At 35.6% G+C, this 25768-nt stretch overlaps 1 protein-coding gene across 8 annotated transcripts in view; it reads right to left on the reverse strand.

Annotated features, from left to right (window-relative positions):
* Window positions 1-3092: 3092 nt before the first annotated feature.
* XRN1 (5'-3' exoribonuclease 1) overlaps window positions 3093-25768 on the reverse strand; it is a 100823-nt gene continuing 78147 nt past the window's right edge. The window contains exons 33-43 of one of the 8 annotated variants that reach the window (XM_057738237.1): window positions 23050-23152; window positions 17797-17858; window positions 16451-16561; window positions 16174-16296; window positions 15240-15387; window positions 13383-13564; window positions 11660-11773; window positions 11463-11565; window positions 9034-9072; window positions 8513-8670; window positions 3093-8035 (exon numbers count right to left, since the gene is read on the reverse strand). In XM_057738237.1, the coding sequence (XP_057594220.1) occupies window positions 7736-8035; window positions 8513-8670; window positions 9034-9072; window positions 11463-11565; window positions 11660-11773; window positions 13383-13564; window positions 15240-15387; window positions 16174-16296; window positions 16451-16561; window positions 17797-17858; window positions 23050-23152 (1443 nt within the window). In that variant the 3' untranslated portion in view covers window positions 3093-7735. Of the gene's footprint in view, window positions 8036-8512; window positions 8671-9033; window positions 9073-11462; window positions 11566-11659; window positions 11774-13382; window positions 13565-15227; window positions 15388-16173; window positions 16297-16450; window positions 16562-17796; window positions 17859-23049; window positions 23153-25768 lie in introns of all 8 variants that reach the window. The other 7 variants (XM_057738244.1, XM_057738236.1, XM_057738241.1 and 4 more) reach the window with 7 other exon arrangements.

Consider the following 25768-nt stretch of genomic DNA (forward strand, 5'->3'; position numbering starts at 1 on the left):
AGTGCAGCTGCATCATTCTTACTTGGATGACTGTCCATGATTTCCACTAATCTATTCTCTGCAATGCCACCAGGTTTCATTTTGAAAGCAAATGGCTCCTTCTTAAAGTCATATAATGGCTCCTGTGAGAATAGCATTTAGGGGTATCTTCACATCTTGACCTTTCTTGCTCCAAAGAACGTCGCAGCAACCATGTTTTAGTTGATCTTATTTGCAACACAGAAGTGGACATCTGATACAAACTGAGTTCATTTGGAGTTCAGATGGTGAGGTGTTCGTCCTAGGCTAGTTGCTGGAACTGAAGCAATGGAGCCTTGAGTGTTAAACAGAAAAGCAGAGGTGAGACTAGAGAAGGTAGGTATCTATGTTTCCGATGGCTTTCTTGTTCTTGGTCCAGGCCCCTTTTGAACCTCAGCCGTGTTCCTGCTTTTTGGATTCTAGGTGGTTTTCCTGCACCCATATGATAAATCTTCTTCTCCCTCCCTCATTTTATTTTTCCTTGAGTTATTTTAAGTGGGATTTTGTTGCATCCAAACGAAAAACTTCGGACTAAGTTTTCAGGATGAAATGCACTTTCGCATGGTCTGCTGTATTATGGTCTCATGCCTACCTTCACCTCTATTTTACCTCTGATTGTTCTTAAACTGCACCATATATAATTCAGCCCTGATCAATCTCCTTCCCTCACTTGGCTCCTTTAAGGCTCAGCTCCTCCAGAAAAGATACCCTGATACCTTCCTAGCCTGTGAGGTATCCCTTTCTTATGTACTTGTTATACATGTATTGTGCTTGGTGGTTTACTTGTCCCTTCTCTGCTAGACTTTATGGATGGTCAAGACCAGATCTTATTCATATTTATAACTCTATGCTTGTGTTAAGCCCTGAAAAGATACCAATACATGGCAAATGAAATAACATATTCATAATAAAACTGGATAGTATTGATATAAAAACTAGATTATGAAGCCTAAACTTTATAGTACAGCAAAGTAGCTAAGAGTGTAGGATTTGAAGTCAGACTACTGCATAGGTAAAAACCTGCCTACATAGTAGAGTTCTGAGGATCAAAGGAGATAATCTTTGCAAACCACTTAGCATATTGACCTGTAATATTAAATACGTAACAAGCACTTAATAATTAGTAGGTATATTTATTTATTGCTCCTATATTTAGGAACTCAGTGAAACATGGCTAAGACTCCTACAGTGATTTCATAAAGCATTGGAAAATTCTAAAGGCAACCATTTTTCAAGTTGAAGGTGTCTAACTGGGATTACCCTTTTATGAGGTCTGTTTGCAGGCACATCATAGACAGTAAGCTCTGGTTACCATCAGGGCAAAGCTGTTTTGCAGGCCATTTTATATGTATGAACTATAAGGACTGACTGCCAGCCCAGAATGTGGTTGTTTTTTAACAGCCTGCCTTTGAGAGGTCCACATTTCCTCATCAACTCACAGTCCAGTAGGGGCAGCCCATCAAGGTGACCTAGCCCCCACCCCCAATTATAGGCCTTGGAGCAAAGAATTGATTTACAGAGTGTCACAGACACCATAGAGCCCACAGCTCCACAGAGAGGAGACAGAGAGTGAACTGAAAGGTAACACCTCAACTAAGGTTCAGTTCCTGAGAAGCCTGATTGGATTCTCCGAGATAGCCCCGCATTGTTACAACAAATTTCCTTTTCTGAAGCCAGCTTGAGGGGGTTTTGGTTTGTTTAGTTTTGATTTTCAAGTTAAAAAAATTGACACCAAGATTGGGGTAGAGAGGGGTAGTTACTGAGAATTTCACTGTGGGGAGCTGGCAGTCTGCGGAATGAAGTGGAAAAGCTGCTAGCAACGTCTCCACTGGTAATCCTAGGCCTTGTGCCTCCTGCTGGATGAAGGTGGCCAAACACCATATCAGAATGTGACCACTCCTTGGGGTCTTGAGTAAAGTACAACAGTAGAGACAGACTCAGGTTTAAGGGGCAGAGCTGGATGCAGACATAGCAGGAAGAAACTTTTTAAAAATTTTATTCATTATTTATTTATTGGCTGTGTTGGGTCTCCATTGCTGCGCACGGGCTTTCTCTAGTTGCTGCGAGCGGGAGCCACTCTTTGTAGTGGTGCTCGGGTTTCTCACTGAGGTGGCTTCTCTTGTTGCCGAGCATGGGCTCTAGGTGTGTGGGCTTCAGTAGTTGTGGCATTCAGGCTCAGTAGTTGTGACTCATGGGCTTTAGAGAGCAGGCTCAGTAGTTGTGGCACAAGGGCTTAGTTGCTCTGCGGCATGTGGGCTCTTCCTGGCCCAGGGCTCGAACCTGTGTCCCTTGCATTGGCAGGCGGACTCTTAACCACTGAGCCACCTGTGAAGTCCCAAGAAGAAATTTTCTTCCCTCCCTAACCCCTTCTTTCCAATTCCTTCCCACCCCTACCATAGAGAGATTTTGGTAATATGCATCATAAAGTATCGGAGTTATATTGTGAGACATGGCCAATTAGCAAGATGTAGATTCCCCAGTATTACGAGTAAGAATTAAAGCCTCTTCCAACGTGGCTCTGTAAGAAATTCCCCTTGGTAGGAAAGAGAGGGGAAAGATGGCAGGGAAAATGAAGAACAGGAGAAGAGTCTCGCAGATGCCCACGTGAGGCATGGGGATGCTATGAACTGAATACTGGAGAGGGACTCAGCAGGAAAAGCATGGAGGTATTTGGCACCATATAGGACTCTGTGTTTAGGTACATGTGAGAAATCATTATTTACTAACACTGGTAATACATCTGCTATGTACCCAGTGCTTAATATTAACCATACAAGGCGTCTTCTTTTCTTCCTTTAGGAGATGAAGAAACTGAGGCTTAGGCATTACGTACTTGCCAATCCTAATGTGATAATGACTTCTTTACAATCAGAAGTAGAGCTAGGATCTGAACAGTGGCCACTGGAATCTATAGTTCCAACTTTCTCCACCACTCATGCTGTTGAGTCTGTGCTTACTGATATAGATTCGAAACAGCAAGATAAAAGGATTGGGGTTTTAAGTGAATACAGGTAATGCGTCTATTTTTAGTTTCACTGCAAACACAGAAACACAAACAGCTTATGAAATCATTCTCAAAGGTTTAATTAAAATCCATATAGCATTTAACATGTACAGATGTTTAAACTCTTTCAGTGACTCATATATTTTAAAATCCTTTTGCACAACATTTTGAGGCTAACTTCATGCTTTCTTAGAAATCTACAAATGTACAGCTTAACACAAAAATACATTCCAAGTCCATTCCAATGCAAGTTTAAAACACTGTAATTGCAGACAATGTAAAGATATTTAAAAAACAAAAACTACAAAATGAGCACATAAAAGTCTTCCCTTTTGAATTTTTAATAAAATACCGCTCTGTATAAGATCTAATGAAAAATTCCAGTTACTTATAAAATACTTATGTGAGGAAAGAAAGGAATTAAAGATATATGTGTGTGTGTGTATATATATATATATATATATATGTTTGAATTATATTTACTTACATTGTTTAAATGAGCAAAATGTTGAACACTTTGATGATATGGTATGCTATTACTCATATATCAAAACAGATGAAAACACTCAAAGAAGCAACTGGGTGCAGGCAAAAGAAAATGTAAGAGACTTAAGGCAAAAAAAGTCCCCAAGCCCCCAAACAAACAAAAAAGCCCTTTAGCTGTAAGGAAAAGAAAGGAATAAGAGAACTTAAAGCAAACCGTGGACCAAATTCTCACTCCTATTACTTCATGAGAAAACAGTATGAGGATTTGGCTCAAATAACTAAAACATCTACAGAAACTTAATTATTTGGCCTGGGCAATTTAATAGTATACTGATTGCTGAAATAGCGATAGGTATACTGCTGGAAAAAAATTAATTTTTACAGGTTTAACTATGTAAAACTTTACCTATTGGAAACCAGAGTCTCCATCGTGAATTGCACTTGAGATGGCTGAATGCACTGATTGAGCAAGGCATTACTGTTGGTACACACACACACACACACACACACACACACACACAAGCAGCTATGGATCACTGACATTCTTAACTACAAAACTATTTTATACCTGTTTCTTTCTCTCTCTAAAAGAAGGATCAGTGGTGTTGGAGTTAAGTCAGTGAAACACTCACCTGTCCCCGTTCTGTCTGTCTCAACGCTGTCCCTTACTGCTCCCTGGCGGAAGATGGAGTGGTCTGATGGAAATATGAACCAGCTCTGCCTGAAACATATTCACTTCTGGAATTTTAAGCATTATCCTAACTAGGAAAGGAAGCTCCTGCAAAAAAGACTGTTTCACTGACCAAGTTTACGAAATGTACATAAAGATCACTGCCAGTTTGAGTTCTACCACCGTCTCTAAAAAGATAAGGGAATTTCTGTGATTCATTTTTTTAAAAGGTAGAAAATGCCTGTCATGGTCATTTCTCTCCAATAAATTAATTCTCCTCCACAGTAAAAACAGAATTTGGCAGCAAGATGATACTAAGAAATATAGCAACCTCAAAAAGCTGGGAAACTGTACATAGCTGCTTTAAAAAAGAGGCTCTGGACAATGAGATGAAGCATATTAGAATGAACTTCAGTGGAAAGTTGGACAGTTCTAGCTATCTTAAAGGTAAAAATTAGACAATCACTATGAAGATGTATGATTTATTAATACAAATAGATGATCTAAAAGTGAGTGAATAAAAAAGACCCTGCAGCTTATCTATTTCCTTGAGCTAGAAAGATATAGTCTGAAAATGCAGTGTTGGATAGGCCTCATTTAACTGGTTTCCTTCTTCCAATCGCCTCCCTCTCTGCCCCCTCCCCAAAAATCTAGATTAGTTTGAAAAATATCAGTCTAAAACCAAAGCAAGCGTCTGATCATAGCAAAGGAAATAAACAACAAAAAACCTGCATCAAGAGTTTTTCATCTGTCCCACCAATAGGAAAAAATAGGCTCTCCTCATCTTTTTAGTTCTAAAAGAACTGCTTATCCCTCTGAACAGCAAGGAAAGTCTTACAGAGGGGAAATTAATTTTTCAGGCAACTGAGTCTCAGATGTTTAAGACTTGAGTCTACATTATGTTTAAGTCAATTAATACAGTGTATCGGTAAAATCATAACACTCAGGTAATGTAGCAAACGGTGAAAAGGAACAATGAGACTGAAAGGACCAATCATCAAAATTCACTTAATTTGCTCAAAAAAAAGGGAAAAAATTATATTGAATAGGGATATTTAGAAATAATGTTTCAGTGAGAAGAAAAAGGTTTAAGTAGATTTAACTGCTCTTGTTATGTGGAAGCACGAAGCATTTTGGGGAATCTGCTCTTCTGTGCCTTATACAGCCCATGGTTTCCACAGAGAGGCCACAACAGATTCAACAGTTGAATGGGCATATTTCTAAACTTTGGGGTATTCTGAGTCTACGCCATCCAAAAAAGGAAAAACTGTTAGTTTCTCAATCTATTAGCGGATCTAGTCTCCTCAAGACTGTTATGAGATAAAAACAGCCTCTGCTTCTCACATCCTCCCCAGAGAGGGCACATCTATTCTCTCAGGCCCACATTTGGAATAGGTGTACAAAGCAAAGAGAATATAGACTAATGCCTGACAATTAGAAGTCATTATGGAGCTCTCTCCCATTTTAATCTAGTCTCTCTTTAGCCTTGACTTTTAGAATAATATGTCTTTTTAAAAAGAGAAGAAAGAACGAAAAGAAAATACTTTTATTGCCTGTCCATCTAGAATTGTCAGCTTGCTTGGCTTGAATATTGAGGAAACATCCTCATATGGGTTCAGTGGCACTATGCTTACCAAAATTTCTCTTGGAGTTTTCAGAAGATGGCATGTGCTCCTTCTTCTGTGCTTTAAAAAAGATGTGAGCTGTACACTGCTTACAGAGTAGTCGCAGAGCAATGATAAGTGAGGCAATTCTTGAATGCTGGGGTTTGTAGAGTTACATAGGTGAAAAATATTATACACTTTAAAGCAGTAAGAGGTTAAAATAATCTTATCGTCACAATTTAACTTTTTTGTATTGTATTCCCATAATAGATGTTTCCTTTTTTAAAAAAAAAGTTTGTGGGGCAATAAGGACAAACACTGAGAATTACTTGAGTCGCATTACTCAAGATCCCATTACAGAGAAACAAATATTCCCCTAGAAAGAAATGTTGGGAACCAATGAACATCTGAATCTAGGAAAATTAACAGCAAATAAAATCACAGAAACTCACAAAACTATGATCAATGACAGATGACATTTATCTATTATACTAAAGGCACTACTAATATACAAATATCCTATTAACATTTAGAGAAACTCTAACATTTAGCAGATAGAGAAAGAAATTCATTTAATTCAACATTAGCGTTCTTAAAAAAAAATAGACTAAGACTCATGGCTGAGTTTTCAATGAGCCAAATGAAACTGTATATAATAATAAGCAGTTTCATACAAAGATTGTGGTTCCTACTTTTAAAAAAGTATGATAACTTACTTCCTTAAAAATATAAGCATATCACAAAAACTAAAGCATAAATATATATATAAAAACTCAGGCCCTGGTACCACTGAGAAATTTTTATAAACTAAAATAATTTCAATAGCCACAGCTTGAACAATACACACCCACACACGACATGCAAAGACAAAATGCCAGTCACTGGACAGTTCAGAATAAAGCTAAAAATATGGAAAGAGAACGAGACAGGCATTTGTCATATAAATAATATACATTACACACTGATTGTGCCTGTGCACACCTTGGAATTTTAAAAAATTCAGAATTTCATCAGTCCCAGGAAGCACTACACATGGACCAGCAATGAAGCTCTCATGTATGTTTAAGTAAGCAGGTAAAAAGCTATAGAAAAGGATAATACAATTTATTTTAATTAACGATATGATTAATATTTTGTACTTTATTCTATTAGAAGATTAATTTGTAATTATTATACCCTGTAGATTTTGAAACAATTTTATTAGAAATTACTAATGCTGGTTCTTGAATAATTTAAAAAACTGTAATTACTTACTCAAATCTAGATTGCTATTTATAGTTCTAAGCAGTTAAATGAAATATTCTGATCAGTATTCTGAAGTGGCTTTGGTACAAAATTGAGAATAAAGCAAAACTGGCAGCACCACCACAAATGTGATCACTTCACAGCAGGTCTATAGGACCCTTGGAGATAAAAGAACAGAAGTTAAAATACCTATAAATAAGAGCCATTCTCCTGACAATTCTGTTACATCATTAAAAAGAGAAAGAAAACCCACATTCAGTAAATTATACTCGAGGCCCAATTTTCATGCTCCGTTTAATTATCCCTCAATGATAGTGTAAAAAATGTTTATAATTATTGCAATATGATGTTTAATTCATAGTTTAGGATGCTTGTAATGATGAAGCCAGTGGTTAGAGTGGTACATGAGAATGCTTAGTCCACTGATATTAATTTACCACAAGGTTTAATTTAGTCTTTTTTTTTATTTTTTACAGCTTTATTGAGGTATAATTGATGTAGAACAAACTGCACATACTTAAGATGCACAATTTGATGTATGGTCTTTTAAACAGCATGAAAAGTGCCTGACAACTAAAAAATTAAAAAATTTTAATTGAAATATATTGTTTTAAAATAGTACATTGTAGTTTTTTATGAGACACAGATATGGATTTATAAAAAGGTGGGAGGAAAGGAAAGAAATTAATTTAATTCCAAGTACCAAATTTATTCAGAAGGTTTAGAAATGCCAAAGTTGACAGCCAGTTTTCTTGATTTTCTTCTTGAGGAGCTTGGTGTTGACTTACGGTGAGATATACTATGGCCTGGGGAGGCAGCTTCAACTTGAAAAGAAGACACAGGTTGAGTAATCTGAGAGGACTTTAAGGAAGCTGACGAACTCTCCTGTGGAATTACTTTGGTGACATCAGAAGACACTGACTGGCTAGTCTGAATTGGGGTGGCTTGACAACTCTGGGCCTCCTTATTCTCAAAGTTCTTTTTGTTTGCAACCCTTTTTTTAGTTACCTTTGAGGAATAAAAGCATCATTAATTAACAATGTAGGCAAGAAAGCTAGTGTCAGAACACACCATGAACCATGCTGCTGGTAATGGTCAATCACTGCTGACTTGTAACGTCCACTTATAATCTCCAAACCAGACTTGAGAAATTCAAGGAATTTAGTTATGAATAAAATATTTTAAATTATCCATAACTTAAATATAAAGAAAATTTATATTCCTGATCATCGCTTTTTTCTAGAAAAGGATGTTATTACTTGTTGCAATTATTATTATTTATTAGAACACAAACTCAGACAGCAGGGACTAGGTCAGACCAGTCACCACTGGTCAAAATATATTCTCTGTACCCAGACCAGAACTGAATGGACTTCTAGTCGGCACTGAATAAGTAATTACTGAATAAACAAAATTTTATCAATGGTCTTTGAGCAGTGAAAAGTAATTCCCTTAAAAATATAATAATTCTCTTTCCGGTCTCACCTGTAGAGGTATGAACTGATTGTGCACACCAGCTCTTCCTCCAGCCATAGGCATGGTCCCGGCATATGAAGTATGATGGAAGGGCTTCCCAGGAACTGGCATTGGTGGTCCCCATGGCATTGAGCCAAAGAGATGAGATGATGAAGGCATTATATTAGCTGTTAAAAAATCATGGAAAAGCTGTTTTAGTAAAATGGTATCATTAAAGCCCTGAAATTTAAGACCTCCTTCTGCTACCCTTTTTTGGCTTCTTTTGCTTTGGCAAAGGGCATATACACTTAATTTCTGATTAACCGTGCTTACAACATTCAACCTCAGGAGCCCCCTTATGGACTGTGAACCATCTACAGGAGTCAGCTTACCATCATGCTGCCTGGCCAATGAAGGCCAATACTACCATATACTGATATAAGCTTTAGGAATATTTGTAATACTATTTTAGAAAATAATAAAAGGGTCATGAAACTGTCCCTTGGGGGAGAAAAGCCAGGGCACAAAGAGAGAAATCTTAAGGATCTCACCTGCCCCCAATGCTAAGTTGCTTCCATAGTGATCCCAGCCTACAAAAAAACCAAAAAAGCTCAAGTCTTGAAATCTGATCACTTTCACATAACATGTAGAATCTTTCTTTTTCCCTAATCTAGTATTTGTAATTCAAGAATTTCTTAAAAATTTACATTTTGTTTCTTATTAAAAGTGCACTAGGAAGATGCTTTAGAGGACTGGGGTGGGGAGGGTGGGGGGGACTCGGGGGGGGGGAGTCAAGGAAGGGCGGGAATACGGGGATATGGGTATAAAAACATGATTGAACTTGGTGTACTCCCCCAAAAAATAATAAATAAATAAATAAAAAGAAAAAGAAAAAAAAAAAGTGCACTAAATCAGTGGTTCCCAAGACTAATTTGTGTATCTGAATCACATGGGGAGCTTGCGAAATACAGATTCCTGGGTAAGGCTCCAGACCTAGTACATCACACTCTGAGGGCCTCAGGAATCTGTACGGTTAATAAGCTCCACAGGTGATTCTTCCGGAGTCAGCACCAGTGCAGCATTTGAGAAGTACTGCATTAAACAATGTCAATCGAGACACCGGGACATTGCCACCAAAGAAGGTATGTACTGTGCTCAAACCTTCTTTTTAGAGAGAGAAAAAGGCAGCCAGAATTTTAAGATGGTATAGCTTAACTAAAACTCAGCTACTTAAAAAATGTTTGGATCAGGAGAGAAGAATCATAATATATTTCAATGTTATGAATTACACATGTAAAAATTCCAGGATAAAGAACAGTTTTAATATGAAACACACTAGTAAGATTCAGAAAACTATGTGCAACTTTGGTGGCAGTTATAATATTAAGAAGATCTACTCAAAAGATGCCATAGTAATCTAATGCATAGGTCAACTCAACCATTTCCCAATAAATCACTGTCCTAAATACGAAATATATTTTTCTCCACTGGGACTTTTTCATACCATAAAATAGAAATCTATAAAAAAACTTTAAAATCTTAATCTGATGCATAAGTTTTTTTTCTCCTGATTAACATTCAAATCTCATGGCTTTTATATCATATATTATTACTGGAACACTGGAGAGCACAAAACCAAAAGAATTCCAATTAAACTTTAAAATTCTTGGTAGATATGTATACACTAATAAACATGATATAATAATGAACGTAAACATAATAACCAACATTAAAAAGGTAAAGTATCAAGCTGTAAAATAGCGATAACAAATGGGAAAACAATCATTCCTTTAAGATAATATATTCTCATAAGACAAATCCTTTTTGTGAGAAGTTTGTGGGTACACCTTTAGGTAATCTACATGTACTAATTACTTAAAATTAATTTATATATAGTTGCTTGATTCATTTTTTAAAGTGAAAAAGCAGTTAAATTATATTTCCCAAGTTATAGTGCACTTACTACCTTGAGCTATATGAAAACATCAGATCCACTGTGTCATAAAAATTTTATGACTAAACATTGTTTATACAGGCAACAGAATGCCAGTGTAGTGCAGTAACAAAACTGCAGGCTTTGTAATTAGATAGATTTGCTTTGGAATGCTAGTACTGCTACTTAGTAACTTATGATCTTAGACAAACTGCATTTTTTAGACAAATCAAAGTAAAGGTAATTATACACATACATATTGTAATAAAAAGGGTCTTCAACATAATATAGCAGTCATCCGGTCCATCCCAGGTTTAACTGTTTTAGCTGTTTCTTTCCACACTATTCAATAATTTGCTTATACTACTAGTTGATTTTTCAATTTTAGGCACTTTTAGACTTCCTATTATGATAGATCAAAATTCAGTTCTTTTATACTACCCCTCATTACTTACCCTGTCCTCCCAATGTAAGTATAATATTTGCTTAAAAATATAAAGTGTTTATGGTATGTGACTGTATAAATATTATCACTGCAAAGCCAAGTAGGGTACTCTGAGTACGGTATTTTTTTTTCTTGTAAAACTTAATATTAAGAAACATACATATAGTAACCTTAAAATCCCCTCCACTCTTCATTTCCCTCATCACCAAGGGCAGTTTCTTTCAAAACTGCAGCTTCAAACCCTTACCTGTTTTTTATTCCCTTCATCTTTGTTTTTTCTTCCCACACTTCCCATCACCCCCTACAACCCCACCCCTGGTCCTGATGTCTACCTTAAACCCAAATTCATGCGTTGACAGCTACTGGACTGTCCAAAATAGACAATGGTCCTACTCTATCTAGCCATACTAGAGACTGTAGGAGGGCATTGGTATTTTTAGATGAATCTGCAGGCTCTGGTTTCAGGCTTACTTCTCACAACTCCTTAAGTTACCTAAACATTTAGATAATTTTTTTGGTTTCCTCCAAATGATGCTTCTTAAAAGAACTTTCTAAAACAATATCACTTAATAAAAAATATTTAGAATAGCAGAATACCTTACCAGTAGGTTGGGGAAAAACTGGAGGAATGGTTCCAGGTGGTACAGCAGGAGGATAACTTGGAAATATTGGTGGAGGCAAAGGGAAACTCACTCCTAAGGAGCCCTATGGAAGTATTTAAAAGTTATAAAACAATGCAACAAAAATATCCAGAGGGATTAATTAAAGATTTAGTAGAGAATTCATGAACAGTTCTTACCAATCGTTGTAAAGCAAAGAGTGCAGCTTTTTCCTTGGCTTCATTTTCAGAATGGCACTGTGGCCCATGTACCAATAAGCCATTAGATAATTTTACCTGACAAACTGTCATTGTCTAAAAAAAAGTACATGAATGGTTATGAAGTTATCTGTCCAGGAAGTCGACCTCCTCCGCCAAAGCTCAGTTTAAACAAGTAGAATTATTTCATCTAACATTTTAAGATGTCAAAAAAATTTAAGAATTCAAAAACAGACTATCAGCTTAAGTTTTGGGTTACAATGCAAAAACTTTACAACTGTTGCCTTATCTTTCAATGTTTACAAAGTTGAAATGATCTCTAAGCTAGCTGAAGGGTCAAGCATCCTAATGTAAATGAAAGCCAACAAAACTTTTTTCTTTATACCTAGGATCTGGAAAAAAGGTTTTCTACTTGTTTTGTATGTAAGTCCACTCTTTCATTTATTGCCTATGGCTGTTTTCATACTATAATGGTAGAGGTGAGTAGTTGTGACAGAGACCATATGGCCCACAAAACCTAAAATATTTTCTATTTGGCCATTTACAGAAAAAATTTGCTGACCCCTGCTTTCTCCCATCCTTTAAATAACACATATTTCACTAATATGAATTAACTGCCAAAATTGAAAAGACTCAGAGGTTCTGACTGATTTTATATTTAAATGATAACATTTAAATGGTAACTCTTTACAGTATGCTTTTTTCTTCTATAAAATATTTTTTTAAAAATGCTACTTTTTCAAAAGGTAGCCATTTTTATGTAGTATTATTAGTTTAATCATGCTTTCTGTTTTAGGTGAGAATGTGCCAAGAATTTGGATGTAAAAAGGATAAAACAGCTTTCCTGTAGTGATTCTCAAGGTGCAGTGTGGGAACCCTGGAGGTTCCTGAGACCCTTTCTGGGAATCCTTGCTGTTCAAATTATTTTCATAATAATGTGAAAATGCTATTTGCCCTTTTCACTCTTGTTTTCTCATAAGTATACAGAGAACAAAAAGTTCACTGATATAATTTCAGATTCTACATTGCACTAACTTTTAAGAAAATACCATGTTTTAATGTAGTTTCAAAGAATATCCACAATTATATGAAAAGGCTATTAAAATTTTCTTCCTTTTTCCAACTACCTATTTGTATGAGGCCAGATTTTCTTCACATATTTCAACCAAAACCATGTATTACAAGAGACTGATAGTAAGAAGCAGGTAGGAGAATCTAGCTTCTTTTATTAAGCTAGAAGATGGAAAAGACTTGCAAAGATGTAGAGCAATGCCACTCTTCTCACTAAATTTTTTCGAAAAGACATTTTAAATTAACATTAAAAATTTTTCAGTTTTAATTTTTAATTTGGTAAATATGAATATAACAGAAGTAAACAAAAGTTCTTTGGGGTCCTCAAAAAAAAGGTGGGGCGTTTCTGAGACCAAAAAGTTTGAAAACTGCTGCTGTAGACCAAGATCCCTAATTCTATCAGTCGGGAGAGTCCTACGAGGCTACCTGCTGCCCAGGTTCCTCTGTCAGTCTCTCTGAGAGCTCTGGTTATGCATAAATGGAAGAGCCAGAGTGAGAAGTGTTAATCTAAGCTGCTCATAAAGTCAAAAAAATCAGCTCCATTATATTATTTCTAGCCAAAGATTTTCAGTCAATTTACTTAAGCTCAGTGTTTAATAACTCATGTAAATGGAAGAATGGTAGTATACTATACCTGTGGTGTTCTCAGAAAGGAGAAATCTGGTTGTGGCATTCCAACAAGGGAACAAATTCTAGAAAGTTCAGCTACTGGTGTGGACACAGGAGGAATCTGGCTGGGAGCAGGCCAGCACACACTGTCCACAGACTGGACATTATGGTACTCACTAGCACTGTGAGGCTTGTTCGTATAAGATGCTACCAAAAAAGAGAAAAGGACACAGCCACATTAAATGGTATCTCAAACTATGCAATTATGGCAGGGCTTTACAGAATAGCAAGTAAGACACTGTTAAAAAGTGAAAAGAGGAATCTCCCATGAAGCAACTATAAGAACTATTTAGTTTTGCCTAAAATGCCTAGAATTCAATGAATATTTTTAGATGATTATAATTAATTACTGACATATAATTACAATAAAGATTTAAAAATATAAGTAGATGACTGCCAAAAATTAACACTGTGAGAGATTAATGACTACATAGTTATGTTACAGGCAAAATCTAAACAAGCAAATAGCTTCAGCTGATTTACAATTAATTCTTCAGTTCTGAGCTTCAGTCTTCTCAAAATTCCATCTTACTTTCTGAGACACATGGATGAATGTGTTTTTTTGCTCTAAAATAATGCTTCTTAAAAGTTTTTCTGAAATTAAATATTTTAAGTGTCTTTATATAGAATATGATTTAAATATTCTGAAAGTTCACATTCTTTATAAACAACAAACTCACCAACAAAACAAAAGCACACCCCAGTGAGGAATGAATCTAAACATCTTACTATTATAGATTAAAAAAAAGTTAAGTGGCTTGCCCGAAGTCACACAATAGTTCTGTTACATGGGCTGGATTCTGAGTTCTTGACTCTAAGGTATATGATATTTTTCACTATATTGAAATATAGTAAATGTTACTTGTTTTTGACAGTGGGACCATATTTATCCAATATTGTTTAAGATTTTATTTTGCTCTATTTCAAGAGCATGTCTGTCACTATGATAAGTATTGTTTCCTAATAGTTATTGTAGTTTTAAATTATTTATCCCAATACTCAGTGGAGTATGAATGAAGCTAGGCTCTGATTTCGATCTTTAAAAAATCAGATTTGCTTATTTCAAATGTTTTTTACCTTTCTGAGAAAGTTCTATCCCCAATCTACTTTTGCATAAGTCATTTTCCCTGATAAGCTTTTGCAGATAATTACATAGACAAAATATTAAAGTACAGGGGACACAGAAGGTAGGGGCAATGATGGACATCTACTGAAATCCAGCTTTGTGCCAGATGTTATGCTATAGGCATCACAGACTTAAGGTAAGTGCCTACTTTCCAATGTGTACCTCCATTAATTATCTTAAACTGATTTTACAGCTTCTATTTCTATATTGGTCAAGTTATTTTAACATAATACTAATATCAATAATTGGCACCTAATATGTGTCAGACACAATGCCAATTGCTTTATATATGTCATACAATTATCACAATAGTCATTTGCATTGTTATTTTATAGATAAAAAGAATTTTAGAAAAGTTAAATAATGTATTTAAGTTACATAATCATTTTTAAATTACTGAGAAAAAGCTAAAATGTGAAAACCTTTCCAGGTTTGGGATCTACAGAAAGAGTATCTGTAAGAGCATAATTTAAGTAGTCACAAGAAGATTTTTAGTGACTACAGATCTATTGGTTACATAGTTACATTGTTATATAAATAAAACAAGTATAAAAATTATACTCTTATTTGTTACTCAATTATACTTAAAAAAATAAAAGTAGTTTTATTTTTAAAAATCACATGCTTAAAAAAAACCTGAATTTTTGAGGTGGGATTGGTTATTAGTACTAGCACTTTACTTACTTAATTTCTTACTTTGTTTAGGCTGTGAGGAAGATCCATATTCATCTCTTCTATTAGAGGAAGCAGTGACTTCATTACCAAACTGTTTCATATCATTCTTATGGTCCACTGTGTCAGAGCCATCAATTTTTAGAATTTCTTTAAGCATCCGAGTTCCCTTCTGTTTTGAAAACGATTGGTATGGAGATAGTGGGCATAGAGGAGAAAAGTTAAAATTAGAATTAGAGACCTTACTGATCTTTCTTTTAATAAGTTCCATTCTTAAACATTAAGAAGATAATTACACTCAGATAGAGAATAAGGAAAATCAATAGAGTTGAAAAAAAAATTCACAGTTCCTAACAAAGAAACAATACTTATCATTCCGCTTGACTTTTTAAAAAAATTAATTAATCAATTTATTTATTGGCTGCGTTGGGTCTTTGTTGCTGTGCGCAGGCTTTCTCTAGTTGTGGTGAGTGGGGACTAGTCTTTGTTGCAGTGCATGGGCTTCTCAGTGTGATGGCTTCTCTTGTTGTGGAGCATAGGCTCTAGGTGTGTGGGCTTCAGTAGTTGCAGCATGTGGGCTCAGTAGTTGTGGCTCTCAGGCTCTAGCGCACAGACTCAGTAGCTGTGGCGCGTGGGGCTTAGTTGCTCCTCGGGATGTGGCATCTTCCTGGAGCAGGGATCAAACCCGTGTCCCCTGCATTGGCAGGCAGATTCTTAATCACTGCGCCACCAAGGAAGTCCTCATTCTGCTTAACTTTTGACCAAACTGTCTAGTGGCAATGTTTGAAAAGCAAGGGAGCTATGGTGGCTACATTGCCTAGGGCAGCCCCATTTTCCTCACAGGATGACAATAATAATGCAACACACCAGTCTACATAAGAGAAAGTGTTTTAACTGTTGCACAGGGTATGTATGGCCAACAATTACCATAGTGTACAAGCTCCTACAAAATACGAACCATAGCAAATGACTGTGGTGACAAATGTTCTTCGCTTGGAGGCTCTTCATGATGAGATGACTGTACTTCATTTTCTTTGGAGATCTTCAAGGATGCTAAGAAGTTCTCAATTCCAGGATTAGGCTAAAACAATAAATATTTTGTGCATGAAGATGAAAGTACAAGGACATGAAAATAGCTAAGAGTTTTATGCATAAAAATGATCATTTGATTTTCACTCAATCGTCTTCCCAGGTATTAAAGTTTGGGAAGAGAAACTGAATAAATAGTCTTTTACCTTATCAACAGCATTTGGATAACTAGTCACAACCTTTTGGTTTTCTGAGACTTCTGCACTGTCACTTCTCTTCAATAGCTTAATATTACATTTGGCAGGCCCTCCAAACGTCTATAAAAGAGTAAGAGTGAGTTTTTGTGCAAATAAAATTATAATTATTACTTAATAATATTCTAAATAAATCACTGCAAGCTTTTTAATGTGTTATTTTCTCTTTTATATCACAGGAAAAAAGGGGCCCCATAAACCTGATGAGGGGGAAAATTACATCTTTATCTTCATTAGTTTCTAAAAGAGATTTAGCATTCCCTTCAATTATGAATGTAGGCAATAAACCACAACGGTGGTGATTCTAATGGTATTTCAATATAACTGGTTTTCTTTCAAATCTTATGTATTTTACTGTAGGCATTAAAACTATCATTCCGAGAAAGAGTCCATAGGCTTCACCAAAGAGGTCCATGGCACAAAGAGTTTATGAACCCCCTCTCTAGAAGAAAGGAAATTATAGCATAAGAGTTTTCAGAAAGGAAATTACAAGAGTTTCAGTCTCCTTTCAGAAAGAGAGGCCTTTAAAGTCATGTGATTCAACCCTTTATTGGGATCTAAAAATTAACAGCCTCCATTTACTGAGAACCTGTCATGTGCCAAGATATTTGGTAAGATATTTTAACTTTATTACAATAAAATTTTATTTTACAAATGTAATATACTATAGCTTATAAGAGATCTAATTTTTTACAACGTGTTATATAATATATATACAAAATGTACATAAGTGTACATGAATATTTTAGATTTAAAATGTTATTTTGATTATAAAACATATATATACTCCTTATCAAACAGCAGAAACTATATAAAATAAAACATAAATGATCTCAGTTTCCCCCATTAACCTAACTCCACAGAATTAACTGTTAACTTTGCCATGTTGGTCCACATACTTTCATTGAATATACAAACTTATTTCCACACATTTTATACATACAACGTACACACATACACTCACATATGTAGGTATGTTTGTATGTATTTATGTATATATAGACAATATATAATCAGAGAGGCAAGCGATATATTTTTATCTTCATTTTAAAAATGAAGAAATTGAGGCTACGAGAAACACAGTGAATTGCTCAAGGCCACCTAGTTACTGAATGGCAGAACCAGAACTTCAGGTATCTAGCTGTGCAACCTCCCAACCAAATGACTGACAGGTTCAGCAACTCTCTTGCCATGTACTTTATACTCTGGTTGAAAGGGCTGCAAAATTCAGTCAGTTGCCAAAGAGCCACCAATTGCGATAAAAAGTGGGGTACTAGAAATTTGATTAAGAAGCTTACCTGACTATGTGATACTTTTTGTGACCGACTTTCAGTTTTAGGACTCTTACACTCTTCTTTAACTGGAGACAAGAAAACGGAAATTCTGTTAAATGAAATTTGCTGCACACCAATTAAATTTACCAAATATTTACCACAGCAAGGCACTGTGTAAAAAATTTACAGAATTTCAAGGAGGTAAAAGCCCTGATCTTGAGGAACTTATACTCTAGATGAGGGGGAGAAGAGAAACTCACAGATAACAACAATGAGGGAAAAAGAAAGGTGGCATCTAATTGAGCCTTGCAAGGATGGCAGGTTTCCAAAGGGCAGAATAAGATGCTAAGTATTCCTGCAAGAGAAACAATAGGAGAAAAGACAAATAATAGTAGAAGCACAAAGCAAGGAATATTTGTGGAACACTAAACAGACCAGTTCCGCTGAACTAAAGAAGCAGGCTGCAGCCACAATCTGCAAAGGACTGAAGACTATGGAATTATACTGGTAGGCAATGGGCACAATCATGGAAAGGTTCTGAGCAGGCAGGAAGCTGATCAGAATTGTCCCTTAAGAAAATTAAAATACGGCAGTGGCTTATTAGATAGATAGAAGGAGTAAGAGACCAATTATGAAGCTATTTTAGTATTCCTGTTAAGGGGAAATTAGGGGAACAGAAAGAAAATGAAAAGGATGGATTACAAGAGGAAGGAGGAAAGGGAAAAAGGAAGAAAAGAAGGAAGGAAGAAAGGAAGGAAGGAGGGAGAGAGGGAGGGACAAAAGAGGAAAGAGAGGATGAGGAAAGAAGTAGGGGGAAGTGATGAAAGGGAAAGGGAGGGGATGGAATGCGAGAGGAAAGAAGGGACAAAGATGGGAAGGAAAGGGAAGACAGAGAACGAGAGGAGAAAAGAAAGGAAGAATTCTTGGAAAAAGGAGGAAAATAAAAAGTGATATGATGTACTGACATTAAATCTTCATTGAGACACACAAGAAAACAAACTGGAATTCCACATGATGTAAATGGTTTACGTACTTTTATGTAAACAATAATTTGAAGAAAATCAAACATTTCAATTAAATATACAATCTTTAAGCTATATTTGTCAGATTTATAGGAACATTAATCTATATTTAACTTAAAATGTAAAAGAAACAAAAATAACATATAGGTATTGGTACAAAACAAGAACAAAAACCCGAACTGAAGTTATAAAACAACAAAAGTTTTTTCAAAACAGTTTGTAGAAAAATATTTTAAAAAGACTATTCTTATACTACATGTAATATACAAATACATAAAATACCATATATATTTAAATATAATAAATTAGACTCAGGATTCTGCATTTGGTATTCCCTCTGCTGGAAAGCTCTTCAACAAGCTTTTTGCATAGCCTATCCCATTCCACTTCCCTTTTATTTGGGTCTCTGTTCAAATGCTGTGTCCTCAGAGAGGCATTCCTTCACCAGCCTATTTAAAATAGCATCCCTATCACTCAATCCTCTTAATCTACTTTATTTTTCATCACAGACTTATCATTACTACAGATTATGGAATTTACTGTGATTCTCATCTGCGTATCTTCATTCCCTACTGTGCCTGGAACACAGTAGACATTACTGAAAGGAATGAAAAGAGTAAAAATATATAAATTATGTAAGAGAATATTAACAACAAAACACCTTACATATTTTTAACAAAAATCTCTAATATAATTTGGAGTAATTTAATAGGCAAGTGTTCATACACAAAAAAAGTAACTGGATTACTCTAAATAAAATTTAAATTTATCTCAAAAAGTGGTTAGTGAGGTGACATCAGCAAAAATGTCAAAGGACCTCTAAAAATTCTCTCCTCTATAAAGGCAACAGGAAAACAAAGATAAATTACCAGAATCCTAATTTTCAGAACAATGGAAGTTAATCAAAGGCTTGCAGCAATCTGGGGTGTATTTATTCAAGAAAAAAGATTGAATCTTAGTAAGAATAGTGAGCTGTGTGACATTTTAACTTGCCCTAAGTCCCTTTCCCCACTCTCCAACTCCATGTAGCCTTGAAAAAAAAAAGTCAGTATTTTTGGTGAAAAGCAATAGTCCAGCTGCTACCAGAGAGATTAGAATGAGGCTGGAGCGCTTTCACAGTGTTAGTCCAACATTCTATGAGCTCAGTATTACCATTACATCAAAATTAAAGACATCACAAGAAAAGAAAATTATAAATATCCCTTATGAATATAGATGCAAAGATCCTCAACAAAACATCAGCATACAGAATCTTGTAGCATAAAAAAAGGATTATACATCAAGACTTAGTGGGATTTATCCCAGGGATGCAAGGTTGGTTCAAGACATGAAAAACAATCAATGAAATACATCATATTAATTGCATAAAGGAAAGAATCCATGTGATCATCTCAGCAGTCACAGAAACAGTATTTGACAAAATCTAACATCCTTTCAAGGGAAAAACAATCAACAACCTAGGAATACAAAGAAACCTCCTCACCTAATAAAGGGCATCTACCAAAATCCCAGTTAACATTACACTTAGTGCTGGGACTTCTCTGGTGGCACAGTGTTAAGAATCCGCCTGCCAATGCAGGGGACATGGGTTTGAACCCTCATCCGGGAAGATCCCACATGCCATGGAGCAACTAAACCTGTGTGCCACAACTACTGAGCCTGCACTCTAGAGCCCGTGAGCCACAACCATTGAGTTCTCATGCCACAACTACTGAAGCCTGTGTGCCTAGAGCCTATGCTCCACAACAAGAGAAGCCATTGTCATGAGAAGCCCATGCACCGCAACGAAGAGTAGCCCCTGCTCGCTGAAAATAGAGAAAGCCCGAGCTCAGCAATGAAGACCCAACGCAGCCAATAAATAAATACATAAATTAAAAAAAAAATTACATTTAGTTCTGAAAGACTGAAAGCTTACCCCTAAGATTAAGACAAGGTAAGGATGCTTACCCTCACTACTTCTACTCAACATTGTACTGGTGTTTTTATCCACAGCAATTAGGCAAGAAAAATAAATAAAAGGCATCCAGACTGTACAGGAGGGAGTAAAACTACCTCTATTTGGAGAAGCCACAAAAAATTAGGGCTAATAAATACGTTCAACAAGGTGGGAGGATACAAGATCAATATACAAAAGTGAGTTTTACTTCTATAAATAGTAATGAACAATCCCCCCACAAAATTAAGAAAACAGTTCCACTGACAATAGTATTACATAGAATAAAATACTTAGAAATAAATTTAAGAAAAAAAGTTCAGGACTTGTACACTGAAAACTATACGACATCACTGAAAAAAATAGAAAGGCTTAATATTGTTAAGATGACAATACTACCCAAAGTGGTCTACAGACTCAATACAATCCCTATAAAAATTCCAGCTGCCATATTTGAGGAAATAGGCAAGCTGATCCTAAAATTCATATGGAAATGCAAGAGATCAGAACAGAAAAAATAATCTTGAAAAAGAAAAAGGATGCAAACTTCCCAATTTCAAAACTGATAACAGAGCTATGGTAATGAAGATGGTATTTTCTTCACAAAAAAAAAGGTATACAGATCTGTGAAATGGAATTGAGAGACGAGAAATAAATCCATACATCTACGGTCAACTGACCTCTGACAAGGGTGCCAAGACAATTCAATGGAGTGCAAAGATAATTCAATGGGGAAGGAACAGTCTTTTAGCAAAGAGTGCTGGGACAACTAGATATTTACATGCAAAAGAGTGAATGTGGACCCCTATCTCATAGCATATATATACTTATTTAAAAATGGAAAAAAGGGGACTTCCCTGGTTGCCCAGTGGTTAAGAATCTGCCTTCTAATGCAGGGGACGTGGACTTGATCCCTGGTTGGGGAACTAAGATGGCCCACATGCTGCGGGGGCAACTAAGCCAGTGTGCACTGCAACTAGAGAGAAGCCTGTGTGCTGCAACTACTGAGCCAACGCGCCACAACTAGAGAAGCCCGTGCACCGCAATGAAAATCCCATGTGCCACAACAAAGACCCAGTGTAGCCAAAAGAAAAAAAAAGGGAAAAAAGACCTAAATGTTAGAGTTGAAACTGTAACACTCTTAAAAGAAAACACAGGTGTAAATTTTTGTGACCTTGAATTAGGCGATGGTTTCTTAGATGATACCTAAAGCATAATATGCAACCAAAGAAAAAGAAAAAAAATAGATAAATTGGACTTGATCAAAATTAAAAACTTTTGTGCTTCAAGGACACTGTAAAGAAAGTTAAAAGACAACCCACAGAATGAGACCACATTTTTGCGAATCAAATATCTGATCAGCATATAGGATATAGAATATAAAAAGAACTCTTACAACTCAAGAATAAAAAGACAACCCAATTTTAAAATGAGCAAAAGATTTGAATATATATTTCTCCAAGAAGATATACAAATAGCCAATAAGCACATGAAAAAATGTTCAACACTATTAGTCATTAATGAATTACAATTGAAAACCACAAGGAGACTCCACTTTACATTTACTAGGATGGCTATAATAAAAAAGATGGATAATAACAAGCATTATGGAGGATGTGAAGAAATTGGACCCTCATGTATTGCTGGTGGGAATGTAAAATGGTACAGCCACTTTGGAAAAGAGTTTGGCAGTTCCACAAAAAGTTAAGCATAGAGTTAACACATGACTCAGTTATTCCATTTATTCATATATACCCAAGAGAACTGCAAAACATATGTTCACACAAAAACTTGTACATAAACATCCACAGCAGCATTATTTATTATAGTCCCAAAGTGGAAACAACCCAAATGTCCACCAATGGATAAACGGATAAACAAAATGTTGTATTCATACTATAGAATATTGTTCAGCCGTAAAAAGGAATGAAGTACTGATACATGCTACAACATGGATGAACCTTGAAAAGATTATGCCAAGTGAAAGGAGTCAGTCTCAAAGGTCACATATTTTATGATTCTTCTTAAATGAAATGTCCAGAATAGGTCAATCCATAGAGACAGAAGTAAATGAGTGGTTGCCAGGGCTAGGGGAATGACTACTAGTAAGTGTGGTATTTCTCTTTGGGGTGATGAAAATGTTCTAAATTTAGAGAGTGGCATTGGTTGTACAACTTTGTGAAAACGCCAAAAAACTCCCACTGATTGTACACTTTAAAGGGATGAATTTTATGATATGTGAATTATAACTCAATAAAGCTGTTAATTAATAAAAATAAAAGGAAGCAGCACCACAAGTATATTTTCTAACTCATAACTTACATTTTCTGTGAGGCTCATGTTTTCTTTGCTTAACACTGTTGTCATTAAAGCCAGATTTATGATGTTGAGTTACTTGACTTATTTCTTGAGGTAGAACTGCACCCTGAAAATTAAAATTCTTATAAATGATTTAAACAAACTCAATATTAAAACTACTTCTCTTCCTCAATGCTTAATAAATAGTTACTTTATTATTTTTATGAAAATTATAGAGCTCATTAGAAAAAGATTTAAGGAATGCAGAAAAATACAGAGAATTTAAGAAAACCACTCAAATTCTACCACCCCCCAAATAACCATTATTAAGATGATGATCATCATTCCAGACATTTCTCTATGCATCAGTTAGATAGTAAGGCTCATAGAAAACAATTACTTTACAAAAATGCTTTCAACAGAGAGAATTAAATCTAATTTTGTTTGAAGTTAATACAGACACTAAAGATTAAACTTTAGGTCAATGTTTCTTCACAGCAGAAATATCAGCCTTGAAAGATCCCTCTAGATTTGCTTCAAAATAGTCTATCTCTGGGGTATGTGCGGATGGGAAATGAGTAGGTGTTATGGAGAAACAGAACTGGACATGTTCAAGGTAAAGGATGGGTACCTGTAGGTTTATTATACTACTCTCTTGACTTCATTATTTTAAAAATTTCCATTAAAGAGTTTTTAAAAATTCATCATTCCTGTCCCTATGTTATAAAAGTTGAGAATATTAGCCCTTCCACATCCCTTTCCCTAATACCTGATTTTTTTTTCTACTTTTTCCAGATTTTTATTAATTAATATTTATATTGTCAAGGTTTTCAAATGCTGGAAGACTACTAGTACCAGACAGCAAGACTGATTATAAAGCTACTGTAATTGAGACAGGGCATGAATGGACAGAATTAGCAAAATGGCATGAGTTATGTTTCATATAAAGCTCATAGCAGATCCTTTTGCTTTCTGATAGGGAGAGGAGGCCTAAAGGCAAAAAGAGACAGATAACTTGCCATAGCTGAAGTAGGAAGGGGAAGCAGAAGCAGGGGCTGGAGATGTTCAATACAAATGCATCACTTTACAATGATTACACAATTTTGCTTTTGGTCAGCTCTATTTATTTTCCTTTGAGCACAGATGAATGAACACTGGGTACAAATGCATATCATATCCCAGTTGGCAACTGACATGCTCCAAAATAGTCGTGATATGCACCAAAGTGTGAAGGAAGGTCCAATGAGCTCATATGCACAGGAACATCTAGGGCTCTTTAAGCCTTTAAAAAAAGGGCCAAAAAATAAAATAAAATAAAATAAAAAAAATAAAAAAAGGGCCAAGAGATTTCCAACTACATAGCACAAGGGCTGGTGGGGGATTCTGACTCTAAAGAAGGGAATCAGAACATCAGGATCAATAGATAGGTATGAACAAATATGTGTTTATCATGTGCCAGGCATGATAAGATGTGCTTTGCATCCATTATCTTATCATTATAATAATGCTATAATCATAAAAATGCTATGGTATATTTTGATTCCATGTTATAGATGAGTAGACTGAAACGCAAAGTGATAATGTAATGGGTTACGAACTAAATAAAAGGAGAGCTGACATCTGAGCTTGAACTCTAAAACCCATGTTCACAGTACCGTTTCAGAGAAAAAGTGTCATAACTTTAATTAGAAGGGAAATATCCTACTTTTAAGTATAGTTTTTCGATGTAGTATGATAGTTTCATGCCTACACAAAGCTATTTGTGTTAGGCACATTGTCATATTCTGCCAATAAAGACTTGAATGTTTTTTTTAAAGACTTTTTAAAAGAGCAGTTTTGGGTTCACAACAATATTGACAGGAAGATACAGAGATTTCCCCGTACCTCCCGCCCCGATTCAAGCATAGCCTTCCCTATTATCAACATCCCCACTGGAGTGGTGCATAAATGACACCTGATGAACCTACACTGACACATAATTGTTACCCAAAGTCCATATTTTACACTGGGTTCACTCTTGGTGTATATTCTATGGGTTTGGACAAATGTATAATGACATGTATAGTATCATACGGATCATATTCAGTGCTCTAAAAATCTTCTGTGCTCCACCTAGTCACCTCTCCCTTTCCCAATAATCCCTGGCAACCACTGATGTTTTTGCTGTCTCTACGGTTTTGCCTTTTCCAGAAGCTTGAATACCTTAAAAAAAAATCACGTTGAGTTCTCTAGAATTTGCTTATCAGGTGAATACCAGGCTGCTTATTAATCCTTCAGGGATATAAGTGTTACATGTGGTGGCTCATAATTCTTAGAATAGACAGGAGATAAAACATGGGAGTATTCTGCTGATATAAATAACGAAATAGCACCTAATAATAGGAGATGCATACAGAAGATTCTGAGGAAATATAATATCAAGCGTTGAGATCCATCTTAAGGAAAGTGGTGGTAATATGCTAGTAGACCTTCTGGCAGTGAGAGAGGAAGGGGCATCCTAAGTGGAAGGAACAATGCAAACACACACCTGAAATGAAAGTTATCTGTTTATGGGAAAGGGAAAGTAAGGAGACCAACCTGACTGGAACAGACCATTTTACCAAATAGCTGGACATACTTTATATAAGAACTATGCAGGGTTAGATTATAGAAGGCACAGATATTAGTTTGAGTTGAGGCTGAATTCCAGTAGTATTAAACAGGCAGCCCGGTACATTCTAGAATAATTTTTTTGTTTTTTTGG

This window comes from Hippopotamus amphibius, chromosome 6 (genome assembly GCF_030028045.1).
Source record: "Hippopotamus amphibius kiboko isolate mHipAmp2 chromosome 6, mHipAmp2.hap2, whole genome shotgun sequence".
Lineage (NCBI taxonomy): Eukaryota > Metazoa > Chordata > Mammalia > Artiodactyla > Hippopotamidae > Hippopotamus > Hippopotamus amphibius.